This window comes from Cotesia typhae, unplaced genomic scaffold (assembly GCF_013202065.1).
Source record: "Cotesia typhae breed Kobodo isofemale line unplaced genomic scaffold, CoteBio_Ctyphae contig_22, whole genome shotgun sequence".
NCBI lineage: Eukaryota > Metazoa > Arthropoda > Insecta > Hymenoptera > Braconidae > Cotesia > Cotesia typhae.
This window is the reverse complement of record NW_027423728.1, coordinates 8365846-8385044: the sequence shown is the minus strand read 5'-3', so window position 1 is coordinate 8385044 and position 19199 is coordinate 8365846. Positions and strand designations below refer to the sequence as shown.

At 28.6% G+C, this 19199-nt stretch overlaps 2 protein-coding genes across 2 annotated transcripts in view; one reads left to right on the top strand and one right to left on the bottom strand.

The window, feature by feature from the left end:
- LOC141524105 (uncharacterized) overlaps window positions 1-19199 on the top strand; it is a 50157-nt gene that overhangs the window by 3043 nt on the left and 27915 nt on the right. The window contains exons 9-10 of the mRNA XM_074237759.1: window positions 19-228; window positions 296-438. Of these exons, the coding sequence (XP_074093860.1) occupies window positions 19-228; window positions 296-438 (353 nt within the window). The remainder of the gene's footprint in view (window positions 1-18; window positions 229-295; window positions 439-19199) is intronic.
- LOC141524053 (uncharacterized) lies at window positions 796-2718 on the bottom strand. Its single transcript, XM_074237698.1, has 3 exons — window positions 2332-2718; window positions 1664-1813; window positions 796-1598 (listed from the first exon to the last, which is right to left on the bottom strand). The coding sequence occupies exons 1-3, from the start codon at window positions 2455-2457 to the stop codon at window positions 1518-1520; spliced, it is 357 nt and encodes a 118-aa protein (XP_074093799.1). The 5' UTR covers window positions 2458-2718; the 3' UTR covers window positions 796-1517.

Here is a 19199-nt window from a genome sequence, read left to right as displayed (position 1 = left end):
AGAAAAAAATTTTTCCAGCTATCACAACCTTTTATTATAACTTCGAGTGAGCTTATAGATACTTTGTCAAAAGACTTGCAAGTTTCTACGAAGGTCTTGGGGCTTCTGAACGCTCTTTGTTTTAATTACGAAAATTACAGTGACTGCTTTATTATTGATTTCGGCGAGAATAATGTCATAAGCGAAATATTTGAAATTTATGACTTGTTAATTGAAATCCACAATAAGGTAATTTATTAATTATTATGAAAAAATTTATATTTAATAATTAAAATTAACGTAAATGTAAATGCAGGTAGTGTCAATTGAATGGAAGGCAACTTTTAATTGCCTGACGAATTTTTTGATGTTTGTAAAGAAAAATTACCCTATTGCTATTCGAGACTGCTGCGAAAATGTGAGCATTCATTTAACAATTATCAAGACGATCGATAGCAGGTATGTTGGGACAGAATTTATTAAATTAGTAAATTTATGGTTGGAGCAAGGCATTAAGTCTCATTGTTCGTTCATTGTCGATACTTTTGAATTAAACCGTATGAAAATAATTTTCCAAGATAATTTTTGCTTTGAAAGTACTTTCGAAAAAGCGTTAAAGCGATTGAAGGTATATATTAAAAATCTTGAACCGACTCACTCAATTTCAACCACTCTTCTCGAAAATCTTAATTTAAAATTAAATATTTTATAAACAAAACAAAAATAGATACGTTAATTTTATTTTTCAAAAGAAATTTAATTTTTATTTAAGTTAATCATTATAAACAATAGTGATATTAACAGTAAGAATTACAATATTAATAATAATTATTAACTAGTTATAGTAAATGCATTAGCTATGAAAAAGTGATTGTACAAATTTTATTAATGATAGTAATCGCTTTTTATTATTAAAAAAATTATATTTTATTTCAAGAATATTTGTAAAAAATTTTCTTTACGTTTTTAAACTCATGGTTGTTGAATATTAAATATTCGTTAATATTCTTGTGGATTAATGGATTATTCTTGAAACGGGATTAGTACGTTTTATCTCGCGTATATGCTGCGTGCCTCGCTGACGTGTATATGCTGAGGATTTAATAGAAGAAGAGAAATGACATATTATATCATATATAATAAATTTTAATAAATTGAGATAGAGACGTGTGGACGTGTGATAATGAGCCTGTAACTAGCCGTAGTTACTATAAAAGAGTAATATATTTAAAACTATTTTTTTTTCTGAGCGTTATTACTATTATATATAAGATAATTGTCAATAGAAAAATTTAATCGATATTTTAAACTTTTATCGAAGATAAGTGAAAATTCAATTATTTTGTGCGCACCGATAACAATAACAATAGTATTAATATTATATATTAATAACAATAGTAATAAGTATAAGAAGAAAGTGCTGAGCTATATTAATTGGACCCTGATACTTGACTTAGTCTTCTTTACAGTAACAATCGATCCGCCGTTCTAATGGATCTTTGATTTTTAATGCGAGATTTTTTCTCGCTTCCCTCGGGCTATTTTTTTGGTCTTCCATTTCGTTGCATAAAGCACCCCTTGAAGGAGTTCAATCTTACATCTATTTCACCTTCTTCAAGCTAAAAAAAATTTTTAGCCTTGATTCTGAAATTTTTAAAATCTTAATTTTTGTTTTCTAAAATACCTGATCAAAAAGATAAAGTTCTCTGTAGCAAGAGGGTGACACACACTCTCGTATACATCGTATCTTAGCAACGCTGCTTCTGGGTTGGGACAGTGTCTTGCAAGCACCACTTTCTTCGCAAGCTTGTTCAAACTCACGGAACATCAGTTCCTAGACAACAATATAAACACAGTAATATAGTTTAGCCCTGTTGAGTATACATATACGTACCATTAAAATTATGCTAATTTTATCATCGGTATCAAAACATAAATATATATAATATTGTCTTTTTTAGTTTCAAAACTTTTAGCTTTTTATGATATACTGAGAGAAAATAATTTCTTTTGAAAAATATGTAATTTTTTTATGAAAATTTACCAGATATTTAATAATTTTTTTAACAAGTTATGGCAAAAAAATTAATATTTAAAAAATTTTAAATTCTATTTTTTAAACAAATTTGTTTGTTACAAAAAATAAAAAAATTGCTAACTTTAATTTCTTGTCACCAAAATGTCGATATTTTTCAAAAGAAATTTTTTCTCAGTCTATTGTAATATGTAAATGATATTTGAACACTCGCGCCAACGATAAAATATAGCGAATTTGAATAGTTGGTCTAAATTACAGTACTAAAAAAAAAAAAAAAAAAAAAAAAACAAGGTAGAAAAATTTTTTAAACTTACATTTTTGCTAGTTTCTTTGTACGGATATTCTGGAAATGTAAATGTCTTTGTTGTGTGCCCGGGATTGCCATTAAAAGTCAGCAAAAGAAGGAAAAGATTGAGCGCGTGTGCCACCCACGTCGCCATTTTGGACTATCAGGAAATCAATATTGCACCCTCTGTACTGCCGACAGGGTGCAACTTTATCATGGCAATTATTTAAAAAATTTATTAAAAGAATAAAAATTAAATTTAATGTTTAGCCTCATAATTGCTGATAAATTTAAAAAAGCTCAACAATAATTTAAATATTTAAAGTAAAATTAGCCGCGATAAATATTTATTTATTATTGGATAATTATTAATTAGTATCGAGGATTGGTGATTAATCACTTAAATTAGCTTTAATAAATGTTATATAATTCAATCATAGAATTAATATTTATTATTATGAGAATAATTTGTGCGTGTAAATCATTATGAATTTTGACTGGCCAGCAGTTGTTGTCGGTGTTGTTATTCTACAATCGCAAGCTTATATTTCGGTAATGCAAGTAGCACTAGAGCGGGTGAATATACACCCGCATTAGTCGAGTATCGCATTTGACTAATACACGCAACTGTAGAAATGTGAATTAGTAGCGTGCGTAGCCACAATTCGCGTACAACCGAGTTCCGCAGTTGTGAAAATTACGGGAACGCATCATAAACAGAGAGAACAGAGAAACTGTTGAAAGAAGAGAGAGTTGGGGTGAAATGCTCGGACGACAAATCGATACACATCACCACTCTCGCAACATATATTCCTCTATCCAAGATATTTACATAAAACCAAGTGATGCAAATACAACAGGACATTTATCGCTGCCAGTTTTGATTCAAGAGACTTTACGTCCTACTCACCAATCGTCACAGGCATCACTCATCATAAACACTCCCAATATCTACAATATTATTCTCATAATACATAAATACATAAATTTTCAATTTCATTATCATTTTTTTATTTTATTTTCACCATTGCGAATTTTTTAATATAAATATGTGTTTTTTTATTTTTTTTTAATTCTTAAAAATGATAATTTCTAAAAAAAAAAAAAATTAGTTTGAAATATTGAAAAAAAAAAAAAATTATTATTAATTATATTTTTGATAAAAAAATCTGTAGAAATTATAAAAAAATTCTAAACAATTTTTATGAATTGTTTAATACTTACAAAAGAGGCCATTTTTATTTTTTTACGATCTAAACTTGAACGTATTTAAAATTAAAATTTATCTTTTGAACTTTCAATGATTGAAAGATAATTAAAACACTTTATTGATGAATTATTCATTATAAACTCATGTTTGTTTCAAAATAACAATTTAAAGATAAAATCTGAGATTAAAATTTTTTTTTACGAGAAATATCTTTAATAAAAAATGTTGAAAGTCTTAAAAAAAAAAAAACATTAACGAATTTGATAAATATAAAAAAAAACCGGACCCAATGACCTTCTTTTTTGTTTAAAAATTTTTTAAAAGTCCAAAATTAAATCTATAACGACGTAGACGAGGACTTTGCTAGTGTTATATAAAATCAAATGAAATTTTATATTTATTTTCATCGCGTATACAATATGTGGGTATATATAGATAATATCATGTCTCCCTCGTATTTTGACGCCTTTTTTGTCCACCTATGCATTCACTTTTCTTTCTCATCCATCCTGAAGCCTTTTGACGATCATGAATGAATGAGGTTTAAGGATCTCGTTAAATTTTTGAAAGTGGCTTTTCATTCTCTCGTTCTTTTTACGTCACATAACTTATATCCGCACAATTTTTTTTCTCATGAACAAAGAACAATCTCTTTAGCAATATATCTATATATTTTTGTTCTCCTTTTGTTCTGCGGAAACTCAATGCAGTTGCTCATCATATAAACTTGATCCTCTTCAATCTTCCTTTGTATTTATGCAAAAAATGATAACACAGATACAAAAATAATGATTCGTTATCTCTCATCAGTTTTTGCCGTCTACCTTTTTGTAAATTTTTTTCTCCTCATCTTCCAAGCAAATTGGATAGCAATTAAACGAGAAAAGCTCTACAAAGCTTATTTCTTTTATGTTACAAAAATATTACATATATTGCCGATAGCTATGACGTATCCGTTCGACGTCAATAGTTGGTTCATTTAACTGTTTTCTTACAAAACAATTCGTAATTTCGATAATTTAAATTTCATTTAATATTTTATCGTAATAAAAATGATCAAATTTATTAATATTATCTTTTTAGAATATTAAATTTTTTTTTTTTTAATTAATTAAAAATTTTTATTTTGAAATTTTACATCAATAAAACATCGTAAAATAAAATATTTAAAAATGTAGAGTAAATACATTATCATAATTATTATATTCCCCGACAGTTAATTAATTATTAATACCCAAATAACCGTGAAATGAAAATAAAGCAGATTATTGAATGTCGAATGATTTATCCATGAAATAAATGAAGGATAAAAATATATATGCATCAAATTATAATAGTACTTAATGACGATTAAGCAAATTAATTTTTTTTACGGTAAAAAAAAAAAATAATTTATATTATATCGATTATAAAAATTAGAGAGTTTAATTAATTGAGTATAATCTGAAATGTTTTTGATGATCATTTACTAAACTTATAGTAATGTATATGTCAATGAATAAAACATCCCGCGTGCTCCAATTATCAGATGAAAATTAATGAAAAATGGTCGTGTGTCTGTGTGTGAATCAAATTCTAACGAAGCCAATTGCAGGGACAGTTTGTAAACTAATTAGACAAGTTTTGCCGGGACTTTGGAATAGAACTAAAGTAGGAATGTTGAATTGCTATGTAGAAATATATCCTTGCATATCCGCAATTAAATCTACTGTGGCTAAGAGTGCTCTTTGATCAACACAGGCCACTCTCGTTTAACAAATAATTAACTGCCGAGATTTAAGATTTTTTTTTCTCATTATATAAAAGGGTCAAAAGCATGTATAGATATTTTTAATTAAAGAGATCGTAAGCGGGAGTAATTGGGTGAAAAATTGTGAAAGTAAATAGCGAATTGTTGAAAGGATGACAGACGACAAAATGATTGTACTTGACGTTTGTGCGACTAGATACGCGATCAAGGGTGAACGGTTGATCGCGCAAACAAGATTGACCAATAATAGGTCTCGTTTACAAGCCGACAAACGTGTATATATCCGATGCACGGTCATTGTGTATCCTCTGGACAAGAGTTTCAGAGAGGGATAAAGTGAGAGGCCAAATATCCACGGGAGGGGAAAGGTCGCGTGTGCAGAGTGTAAATTTGTACGATCGATCCATATACAGTTTGCATTGCCATTCTATATTCGGCACGGGAGCACGGCCATTCGGATTCACATTCACAACTATACCCCCAATGATCTATCTACTCTAGTCTCTTCAATTCGCTTTGGCACGCATGGAATCCCTTAATTACGAAGATTGCCACGGCACACTTGCACACTTCGACTCGAACGGCTAATCTCCAAATTCGATATAAATTTCTCAACGACATCCTTGATACTAATTACTTTTTCTACAGTTGTTAGGATCTATGTTAAATTTATTAATAAAAAAAAAAAAAAAATTTTATAATAAATTAATCCTCAGGAAAATTATATTGTATAGAGAAAAAATTTCTTTTGAAAAATATAGACATTAATTAATGAAAATTAATTCAAAAGATACTTAATAAATTTTAACAAATTAATTATGACGAAAAAATTGACGTAGAAATTTTTTTTCTATTAAAAATTATTTTTTGGAACAAATTTTTTTGTTAAAATTAATTAAAAATTTTTCAAGTGACTAAATAAATTAAAAAATTATCAAGAGCAGATATTTATCAAATTTTAATAATTTTTTTGACAAATAAATGATGGAAAAAAATTTTAGGTAAATAGTAAATGCTGATAGAACGCACACAATAATTATCGTTTTCACTAAGAGCCTTTAATTCAAGTAATTTATGTTTGATACCCAATTTTGTAGATCACACTGTGTATGTGACGCAATTGAATATGAAAATCCTTTAATTAGGACCGCCTGATGTTTACTGAAGGTTTGAGCTGAAGCTAAAGCTATCGGGGTTGAATGCAATGGTATGTTTTGTTATTAGGTAGCAAATTATTCCGTTAGCTACAGCTCAAAGAATGAAGCTAAGCTCAATCTCGTACAGCATGGTTTACCAAAAAGCCCACGGCTCTCTCATCGTGATCATAGAGTTTTGATCAAAAGTATCTTATAAATTAACTCCTTTTATCTGTGTCTGTTTTTATTTTAAACGTACCTTCTTATTTTAATATCACTTTAAACTTCTTTGTTTTATTTTTATTAGAATTAAAAATTATTAATGTAACCGGGCGCGATGTGTTGAAATTTTAGTATTCCTGGACGATGGCTCACTATGAAGTAAAATAATTAGAGTACTTCATTCAAGCCTTTAAATAGAATAAAGTAGTCACACAGCTACGTGAAATGACAACGAATAAGAATTAAAAGATAATGATTGAATTCATGTGTAGAAAAAAAATTTTACTTATTTGAATATCGTGACATGAATATTACCAATAAGTTTTATTTTTTTTGTCAATCCAGAAAATTTAATTGAATTTTCAATTTTTTTTTTTTATACAGAGTTTTGTTTTAAATTATTTTTAGTTCTAATTTAATTAAGAAAAAAAAAATTAAAAACTATAACTCTAGTATTGTAAACAAATAAATAAGCTTGTAATGCTTTTTTTACTTTGCTGATAATATCGAGATTTTAATCTCTTCAATATTAAATTTTCCTTTGTCACATTTTTTATTTGGCTTTGTTTCATATGAAAGGATTTGAGCTTGACCATAAGTAGAGATATACCGTCACCTAGTGAAACAATATCTTCCGGTGTATTTTGTGTGTATAGTTTAATCTATATTGACTTAATATTTATTGAATATTTATCATCCAGAATTAATAACGGATGTGAGTTTAAAGTGATACCAAATGTCGTTTGTCAATGGTTTGGCAGAATGCCAGGCTAGGGTCAGAGGGGAGTCGCAACAAGTACAATTAGGGAAAAGCTTAACTTATGTGGACGTTGACCCAAGAAGTTTAAACTTTAAACTTTGATATTCTGGATAATTTGTTTATTTTCCATAAGTTCTATGTTCATTTCTCTTCCTAAATTCAGTCTAACTTTAACAGAATTAAAATATACTTTTTGGTTCGTATATCTTCACGCAATTATCTAAATAATACATGACTATAGTTGAAAAAATATTAAACTCAATTTACGATAAAGATCTACCCGTTGAATTAAAAAATTGTTTAGCACTTATTGGACTATTGGTTTAATTATTTTTCATCAAACTATTATCTTAAAAAAACCAGTGAGTATACTGTCACAAATAAAGGGAGCCTTTTACTTTTCCTGAGTCGTTTTATTATCAACCTATTAACCAGTAGTAAACCTAGGTATTTTCTACGAGCAGCAGCACCCTTTCTTCTTCTATTTCTTCTCACTGGTGTTTCTCTTTCTCATTCCTCTTCATGCAGTTCGCAAACGGATGACCGAATAAATTTTCCGGTCTCCCTCTCCAGTCGCTAGTTCACATGCAATTTAATTCTAGAATTCCAAGCGGCAAAATTTCGCTTTTCAATTATACATACATCTCATACCCTAAACACTCACATACACGCCAGACAAATGTACTTTAATTATGAAGTGGTAAAAAAAAAGTCGTTAAACGTCAAAAAAATAAAACAAGGCCTGATATTTGCCGCGTAAACTATTTTAAATAAATGGATAATGGGAAGGCACTGACGTGTTTATGGGTTTCAAGAGCCATGAATCAATTAATAGTGTAATTTAATCATCATTTTCAAGAGTTCTCGCCTGAACACTAAATAAACTTTTGATACTTGATCTACAAATGCTTATTCACATTTATTTAAATATAAAAAATTAATTCAAATAATTTACAAAGAATTTTATCAATCAGAAATTAAATTAAAATTAATTTTTAATTTTTTGACGAGGAATTATTGATTTAAATCATTATTAAAAATTTTTTAAAAAATAGTCTTGCTAATAAATATAAATAATAATTATTATTATTAATGTTTATAGTTTCCAGTAAACTAGAAACTGAGTACTTACACGTAAAACGCGAAGCTTGTAAAGTTAAAATAGTACTTAGTTCTACGTAGAGTCGGATTGTTGTATACAAAACCACTCTTACTTGTATCTACTTTTTTTATCCGAAACTTTTGTCAAAGTATCTTTCAGGTTGATTTTATACAAGTTTAGCTTTTTACTGAGGCTTTGATAACACGAGTTTGAATTTTGCTACAATGAGAAAGATAAGACACGTGTGTTTTACGAAATACTACTGATAAAAAAATTATTTGATTCATTGAAATAATTTAAATAAAATTTGTTCTTTAAATAATTTGAAGAAAGAAAAAATTCTTTTAATAAAAAAATACGTGATTTAAATTTACCCAAGAGAAATAGAATTGTCTGATTGTAAATTAAATATTTTATGGCGTTATTATTGTAAGTCCTTAGTTTATGTTTTTAGATTTGAGTATTTCACCTAGTGATGTAAGTCGCGTAAATAGAAGAATAAATGGGTGAAGATGGCCTGGATAAGTAAAAAAATTTACCGCGGATAATACGATGGTTGTATTGACATTCAGGATGGACGTAAAGAAGAAAAAGCCGTTGGATGGGAAGTTAAAAATTATGGTGGGTCTTGAAGATGAGGTTGTCGTGGGACATGGATGTTAAAGTCATTCTCGGGCGACGAGTGAGTACGCGACTAAAATGGCTAAAGTCTTGTCGATATATACTCAGTTACTTACTTTATCTTGAAATATTTTCGGATGGATGAATAATGCATGAAAATAATATATTTTCATGAAAATTATATTCCCAGCTGTCATTGATTTATTGTTAAATTAGTAATTGATTTTTTTAATTAATTTTTTTCCGGTTGAATTTTTTTTTTATTAGAAATAAAAAGACTTACACCGATTTTTTTTTTACAGAGCATTAATTGTTCCATTACTGATTTGCTGGTCGTCAGTAATTACCACTGATAATGATCGTTTCGGGCGACTAATTACATAGCTTGTGGTTATTGATGTTGTCAATAATGATAACCGATTTTTAATTAGTAACCACAAACTACAAAATCGGTAATTAAATCCGACATAATCGCCGATCACTACTACTCCTTCGTGTAGAATAATTTAATTAACGTAATAATTTATTCATAGAGTAAAAAAATATAATTTTTTTCATCTCTTTAATTGGATAGTTTTTTAATTCTTTTTATTTAAATATTTTATTGGATTATTAGAAATAAAGAAAAAAAAAAATTCAATTTTCTGAATGCTAATTGAAAGATTAAATGTAGATGAAATACAGCAGATTTTATGGCGATAATTATTTACATAATTATTCAAAGAACTAGGGACTTCCAGACGTAACATTCAGCATCTTTGTAGAGTAGTTTTGGTAGTAATCAATTAGTCTCTTGACGAGAGTAAACTTCCAGTAACGATACTTGAACGAACTTGAGAGGCTAGGCTACGCGATTAGACGGATGAGTTCTGTTGTTGAAGGATTTTAAACAGAGATCGATAGTATAATACATACATTAATGATTGAAACTTAAAAATTACTCAAAAAAAAAAAAAAAAAAAAAAAAAAATTTTTTTTCAATTTTAAAAAAAGGATTTTTAGACAAAAATCTTGAAAAAAATTTTAATAAAAGTTTTTTTTCCAAAAAACAAAGCTCATTTCATGCGTTTTAATTTCAGAAGTATGAAATAAAAATAATAAAATATCAAAAGTACCATAAATAGAGAAGCTGAAGGATTTGTTAAATCCGAGAAACTTTTCTTTCTTTTTATGCTTTACTTATCTATGTACGCTGGACCAGCTCGCATGCTGGGATAAGAATAATACCTGAGATAGAATATAGGAAACGTTAGAGAAGCTTTTGCACCAGCAGTAATGCAGGAAGCTCTGTATCTACTCTCTTTGGTATAATTGGGTCGCTCGGTCAAACCGCAAGCGAAATTGCGGACGCGAGAAATCCCATGAAATAAAGTGCCAGTGTCTCAATAATTAAATAACACTCCAGAGAGCCTTTAATAGTAAATTAACTAGAGACAGTCATGTATTCAATCTTTGTACTTTTTAGCTTTTTTCGTCGTAAAAAATTGAAATTTTTTTAAATTGTCATTGCTTTGAACTTGAATTTTACAAACAACAACCATATTTTAAACAGAAATTGAACTTTAAAGACTAATTGATTTTTTTTTTAATTATTTGCCGAATTTATAAAAATTTTAATTTAATAAAAATTCTGTCAGTTTACAAATTAATACATTAAAATAAAATTTAATTTTGTAAATAGTCAATCTAAAAACATATTATAGGATAGCTCAAAGAATAAAATGCAGAGTTTATTTTTGTCCAGAATCTTTTATAATTAACAATTACCTTAAACGTTTGAAAAATAAATATTTTCCCAAAGTTGAATAAAAAATCATATTATTGAGAAATGGAATGAATAAAAATTGTGATTTGCTCGATAGGATAAAAAAGGTATTAATTTATAAAGGATTAAAAAATAAAACGTGACCTGAGCTTTAGGTAAATAAAACGTACGGGAAATAAAATCCGCGGATGAAAACATGGAGAATTTGAAACGAGCGTGGAAGTGAGATCCTTTGATAAATAGATAAGGACACTAAATTTAATAGTAAATGTTGAATAAGGAAAAGAACACGCGCGGGGAAAATTCAACCGGCGCGAAAGCAGTTGCGCGAACTAACGCGCGCGGATACTCTTTTAACTCGGAACGCGCTGCGCGCAATCAGTTCAGATCTCTCAGTTCACGTTTATCAACTGTATGTGGTTGTTGTATTTACATTTTTAAGCTCGCGAACCGCGAAAATTTTATAAAAAACATTTTTAATTATTGTGCAGAGTACAATTTTTAACCCAAGACAATTTTATTATTTAAAAAAATAATTAACAATTTATATTGTGACACTATATATAAATAAATGAATCATAGAGTAAAAATAATCAAAAGCAAGATCAGTAAATATTTATAAATTTATTAAAACAATTTAACATGAATTATTTAAATTGTCGTGCATACTAGTGATTAAATTTGATCTGTATTACGTGTCTGTGAATTAATCTCAAGTGTTTTAATTATTCGCAGTTGTTTATTTTCTTGGGGATATTTTAGTTTTAGTATAAATATTAATATACGTGTAATACAAATAATAATAATTATTATTATTATCATAAGTGGCTTTCAAATATTATTGATATTAATCTACGAGGGATTAAAAATTGTTTCGGTGAGTTTAGTGAATTTAATTTCTCAAATATTGATATTATAATTTATTACTTTGACATCAATAAAGCTAGAGGTCTTCTCAGTAAAAACAAACTGATGAAAATTAATTTTATCAATAACAAGATAATAATTACATCAATTTACTGTACTACGGCTATACTAATGGTTTATTGATAAATTAAAGAGAATAATTTTGTGTAAAAAAAAATTGAGTTATGCCGGCCGTCATTAATTTCTCGTCAGTCTGTTGATTTACTCGAGAGTAAACAAGAGATGAAAAAGGAAATAAAAAGAGAGCAAGGGAGAAAAGTACTTTGCAACGTCTTGTCTCGACAAGAAAGAAGTTGACCAACTAGTCGATAAGAGCACGTTAGACCGGATTTCTTGAGGACCGATCAAACGATATCAGAATCCTCTTATATTCAACCGAGCGATATCACTCTTAGCTATATTTGGTTTAGTTTTTTTTTTTTTTAGACTTTTACGTCCAATGAAATCACCCTAATACGGCTTTTAAATTTTTTAAATTGCCCCAAGTATCTTGTCATGTTAAATTATCATACAATTAGCAAGGATTTGCACTAATTGTCTGCGATTAAAATTGGTCGGTAATATTTGTAAACAATGGATACCGGTTTAAACTGCTGGCTCTCTTTTCGATCGATATTTTTTATTCTGTTAACTTTAAACTTTTGTTACTGTTTTTTAAGAGCTGTCGGATAAAGAGTGCACATAGTTTGAGGTTTCTAAAGTTTTCTGGACGATCTATTTCTGAGTAAAAGAATGCACTCACTTCATATATTGTTTTATTTTTTCACACTTTTCACTTAAATTTAACTTTTTTTCATGTTTTAAAGGAGTCATTTAAAAAAAAAAAAGTTTTATTTTTAAAATTAGTGCTTGATTTTTTTTTCGGTTAAATTTTTTCTTAATAAAACTTTTTATTAAAAACAAATAATGATTTTTAATTAATTAACGAATCAATAATTTTACCTAAAAACCTTATAAAGGATTTTAAAAATAAATTTATCGACAATTTTAAAGTCTATTATTATTATTCCTTTAATTTAGTATCCAAATTCTCATTACCTGACTTCTTATTGGTTCAAGATTAGCCCGCGAGCGCAATTTAAATTTCTAATTTAATTTAAATTTTCTATTTTATTTTTTAGCAATTATAAAATTAAAATTGAAAATCTACTTCCATTTCTGCTGGAAAACGGCTTTTTTTTTTTATTCGAAAATTCACAATATTGGTCGTGAAAAGTTGCCAGTGTAATTGTTCAGCCAAAAACTGTAATGTCAATAAAGAATTTAGTTCCATTCAATCGACGTGAATTGAGGTACGCTGCTATCAAATTGTCATACAGTATGCAGGTAAACATGAAATCGTTGAAAGCAACAATATATAAAATCCGTTCAAAATAAACGTAAAATTTTTGTTTAATTTAAAAATAAAATAATTTTCTCTTTGAAAAATTATTTTATAAAAATAAAAGAGCGTGAAAGAAAAGTTTTCGTCTTTGTTCACATCGAAATTCTTGGTTCTTAGATATTTCAAGTATTTTTTTTTTTTTTTTTTTTTTTTTTTTTCTATTACATCTTTTTCTCTATCTCAATTCTTTACTCATTCTGAGCGGTTTGAACCCTATACTATCTGGTGAGTAGAGAAAAGATAGAGCTATAGCATCTATAAAGTCAGAAGCTTGTAAAGTTCTACAGAAAGTCTGACAAGAGTATCCACACTCGTCCTTTAGTTTTATACTCTCTCATCTTTTCTACGGTATACTATTGCAACTGTATACTACTGTCTCTATACTACTCTTACTGACTTGACTCTTGAGACCGGCATTTCCGGTGGAAATGCCGTCGGACTTCCGAGGAGTTCCGGAACTTGCGGGTACCCGTCATATCATACTTGATACTTTTCAGAAAATTTCTACTTCATCTTGTATCCAATTATTAAATATATATTATTCATAGGAATAATAAAAAAAAATTCAATTTAGTTTTTACTCACTTCTTCAATCATACTTCTTTTAATTGAATTTTATTTTATTTTGCTTAAAATATTTTTTTAATTTCATTATTTTATTTTTTTTCATTCTATCATACTTTTACCCTTGTTCGCATTTCGTGTTATTGAGTTTGAGTTTTTGAAAGTGGAAAATATTTCTATGGCGTAGAAAATTTAATCGATGAATCGGGAAATGTGTGGAAAACATAAGAAAAAGAATTTATAAAATAAAAATAAATAAATAAACTACAGAAAGACATAATAGTATGTGTTGGTGTAATGTATTGAAAGAGTTATCGCGATAAGAAGCGTGCGCTTGACATTGATAAATGGTAGTTTTAGGATCAAATATTGTGTTTAATAAATTATGCTTTAAAAATTTTTTTTAAACCAGCTATAAAAATTTACGCTTTTAATTTTCTGAGCTGAAATAAATTTTATGAGAGGGTGGTAGCTTCAATTTACAATGTTTTTAATGATATTTTTATAAATTTGAGATTAATTAAATATTTTAATGCAAAAAAATAAATTTTTAGACTTTCAAATCTGAACTTTGAATTTTTTTTTGAAGATTAAAAAATGTTAAACAGTAAAAAATTCACTTAAAAAAATTTTTTTTTTCATTGCATATGAATATAAAATATCTACAATTGTATTTTAGTCAATAAAAAAATGTAAAAAATGAAAGAGACATCTAAAAAGTCCAAATCGATCGTGAACAGTGGACACGAATAAAAAAAATATCTCAATTTCCTGGAGCATTTATCTCAAGGGTACAAAACTTGAGTGTGAGTTTTTCCAGCTACTATTCCTAAAACATTTTCAGGAGTATTGACGATTCCAAGCGAAAAAAATTTAAGAAAAAAAAATACGACCAACACGTGATGAGAAGACAAAAAAATAAGTTGGTAAAATTCCTCGAGTACACGCGCAAGCGATAAAACTTGTAAGTGCCGCGAGAACCAATTCGGTGGATTAATCGAAACAGTCGGGAGAAACAAAGAAAGTTACTGAGTAAAAAGATAGATAAAAAGGAGGGACTAGAAAATAGAATAAGAGATAGATGTGAAACGTGAGTTAAACAAAAAGCTGTAAGTACTGTCATGAGTGAGGACAAGAACCACAGTAATGCATATAATCATAAAAGTAATAATAATAATCCGTGAAAAAAAATTTTTTTTTTACATTATTATTAATTTTAGTGAAGTGAAATGAATCGTAAAAATGGCAAATACAGGAGAAGAGTAGAGATGTTTGTTTTTTGTTTTTAAAACCAACATCAAGTAATTTTAATTCGAAACCTAAGCTGATGTAAACTCAAGCAAGTTATCAATCTTGAATAATATATGAGACGCTACAGTGTCCTCAGTATTATATTATATTATGTAGCTAGACATATTAAAGTACTTGGCTATTCACTGTAATACCATGGAGGCTTAATCTTGGGGGGATTAATTATATCCGTTTAATCAGAAGAGCTGTCCAGTAGTGATACGTGTTGTACTTGATATGTTCATTTAACGCTTATATTATAAATTGCTTACCTTGATCTTTTACTTTATTCCCGTGAAAAAATTTTATAGGTCGATATATAATTTTTTACATCGCCTGCTATAAAAATTGGCCATGTTAGAACCTGTGTAGCTAATTTTATACAAAAAAGGTCCGACGAAAATAATTTTGAAGAGTTTCATTGTCTTGGAAGAACACAAAAAATTCTTGAATTAAGTAAAATTCTACAATTATTAAACAATTAATCTTGAATTTATTTGTTTTATCTTAACAGCTTTTACGTAAACTGTAATCTCGAATGAAGTTTGTTCTAGTGTATTGTAAGTTTAAATTGTAACTAAAGACAAGAGAAAATTGAAATCTCTCGGGGTTGTAACACATTAGCATGCTAGGTGCACGTTTGTGAATAAGTTTTCGGTTACTCATTTGGTGTCGTTGGTTCATCAAAGCAACTTAGAATCGTAATCGCGAATACTGTCTACGTGTATACGAATATACACACATAGAATATGTAGCTATACTACGGCAGCGGAATATAAAGTTCGAGCATGAGGGTGAATGAGAGTAAAGTTGAGGAATATTGCAAATTGATACTGGGGTTTTCTCTCATCGTATACTTGTATTTAAAAAAATATATATCGAGTGCTTTAAATCGACCTAGTACTTGCCGAAGCACTCCCTGTGCTATCATTATCCTAATTGCTTTCTAGTAAAGTCGTTAAAACAAAAGTGTATGCCTATAAATATATTTGAGAGTTAATGCTAATTTATTTAATTTTTTTCTATCGCATTTTAATTTATCGTTTTATTACAAACACGCAATGCAATAGTGTCTCTCGATGATTAGATGTCTTTTAGTAAATAAAACAGGTCATGTTATTATTATGTAGTTGTATATATAAGCTTTGATTATGACTAATGATATCAATAATAATAAATAACTTTAATCAGTGTAAATGAATACGTTTAAGTGTGATAAAAAATCACAACTGATAAATAAATAGTTTTTTTTTTTTAATTTTTTCCACCTATCGGTCTAAATTTAACGAGTTTAGTGATGAACTCAATATCCTAATGGTCTAAGCGAGGTTATATCCAAGCTTTACGGCGTTATTAACTCGGGTTCGTTATATTTTCCGATGATGGATCGAGTCGTTGCTCACAGAGACGAGAATGATTCATCGATCTGCAACTTGCGTGTACAGATAAATATCCACGAAAAATGATACACCGCGTGGACACGGATTATTTCTATTCAAAGAATTATAATGTTCGGTGTGTTATTTTTTTATCTGGTTATTATATCTGTTATCTGCTCGGCTAGTTTTTTTTTTTTTTTTTTTTTTTTTTTTTATTATTTCAATTACATTATTTTAAATTTTATCTGCTCATCAAACCCTTCATTATGTCATTTGACATTATCTTATAGAATAAAAATAAGTTTTTTGCGTTTAAAAATAATATTAAGACAAACTTTTCGATATGTTTATTTGGCATTAAAATATTTGTTAATTGGTTAGAAAAATAATAAAGAAAAGTAGAGCAATTTAAATAATGGAGCTAAAGGAAATGGCTTTTATAAAGATTACAATTTAAAATATTACACATTTGACGAAACTCACCGGGTGGGAAAGTTTGCACGTTGACGGGGTTGTAATTCAGCAGCAGACCGTTACTACATAACGTTTTCATCCAAAGGACGGAAGAAAAGCACACAGGCTGAAAGCGAGTGAGAAAAGGTACATGAGACGGGTAAAATGCACATGGAGGCGTGAACCCAAGCTGGAATTACGGAAGCGGTTAGAGAGAAACGAGTGACCTATTGTGGTCCATAGAGGATGTATAATGTATAGTCTCTGTTTATATCCTAACCATGTTATTGCGAGAAAGGATAGTAATATATGTGTATGTATGTGTTTGTACGCGCGGTCATTAAGAATATTATATGGGTAATTATTTCCTCCTTTTAAAGATTCCGTATGCACAGGCTCGTATATTTTATAAATATATCAGGGTTTATTTTTTAATAAACTAAGATGACTAAAAGGTTCCTCGGATATAAGTCCTTAATTCTAAAGTTTTTTTTTTTCTAAATTATTAAATAAGAACTAAGATAAATATTTTCAATAAAATAGAAAAAATAAAAAGTTTTATTTCATCTGCTTCATCGTATCTTCTTCAGACTAAAATGCAATTGTTTTGCTAACAAACGTATGATGCTTAATATTTTTATTCTGTAAAATTAATCCTTTCATGTGTATGCTCTGCTGTTTATAGATGAGCTGAGTGTAAGCGCAATGTGTGTCTGTTGATATTGTATATATCCACAGAAAGGGAGAGAGCGAGTGAGAAAGAAATAGTATGGAATGGGTTGAATGAGTGAATCAGAAGTAGCAGTTGCACAGCCAGTTACTGTGAGATTAATCGGATACTATTTTTTTGTTTGTAACTCTTTGTTTTTATTTATTTTCATTTTATTTCTACACCAAACATTTTTTGTTTACCTTTTACTGCGATTTTTCATTCACGCACATTTTTTATAAATTCTTTCGTGTTTGTCGTAAAATGAAAACACATTCTTCAAAAAATAACTCAATTTTGTAAGCTACGTCAAAGGAAAAATTAAAATCCAAAAATTATAAAATAAAAATTTAAAGGCAAGGATAGAAAAAAATAAAGATAAATTATCCTTGAGAATAATTTGAGATTTTATTCGTGGTTAAAAAAAATTATGGATGTAAACAAAACATACAATAAGAGTAAAAAAAAAATTTAATGGTAACAGAGACGCTCTAAAAATTGAATAAAACAGAAATTCGTATGAGCTTTAAACTCGTCGAATTCAATCAAGCGCGATGACGAAATACGAAAAATTCCGCGGCATCGCCCCATTTAGCTGGGTTTTGTTGGTTGGTCAGAAGAGAACTAGACGGTCGATACTGTTCTCTACGACTACGTTCGAGAGTGATAGAGAAAATAGTTTAAGTGAGAAAGATAGCCTGATGAGAAAACGAGACAGGTCGCGTGTGGTAGCGAATAGAAAAACCGGAAACTGCCAAACGTTTCCCAATTTTCAACTTGATCCATTCGCCGATCTCCCATTATCTCTGCGGTGGTCGTTACGTTTTTATTTTTCATTTTCATTCTTTGTTTATGCATATACAAAATAACTTTTTACATATTTTCAAGTTTTGCGTAACGTTGAATTAAATTAAATTTACGGAAATATAAAAACCCGCCAATTACAAACCAATTTTCTCGCGCTATGATATTTGCATACGCTAGTTATTGATTTTCATTTTATTCAAACATTTTTTTTTTTTTTGTTAAATAATTGAATTTCCAATTAAATTCATTAATTAAAAGAACAATTTAATTTTTTCTACTGAAGTTAATTTTTAGACATTTAAAAAATAAAATTAAAAGAATTTCTTTCATCATCCTTACTTTTATCGATTGCGTGTGTAAAGTGTTTGGCTCAAGGCAATGTCAACATTTTATTTATTAAAGTTGATAACACTTCTGTTTAATTGGTCTTAAAGGGTGATCTTGAGTTAAAAGATCGAGGGATTAAGTTAAATAGGAAGTTGATCCATTCCGTTTGGTTAAAGCTCGGGTCGTTATCGAGGCTCTTTCTTAGGGTCACATGATTTATCGAGATAACCGCCTTTCCCAAAAAACCAAACTTTGGATCGAAATTTGCAAAGAAAAGGAAAATTAAGAAAAAACGTACGACTAGACTGACTACCTTCACGACTGGCGAATAAATAAAGTATTAGCAGACGAAGGATGATGGCAGTTCCTCGACTTGCTAAGATAAGTAAAAAGGAATGTACCTTGCTACGAATTGAAGTGAAATAAAAATAAAAAATAAAATGAAAGACGTGCAATTTCACTTGGTGAACTTTTTCTTTATTCGATCGTT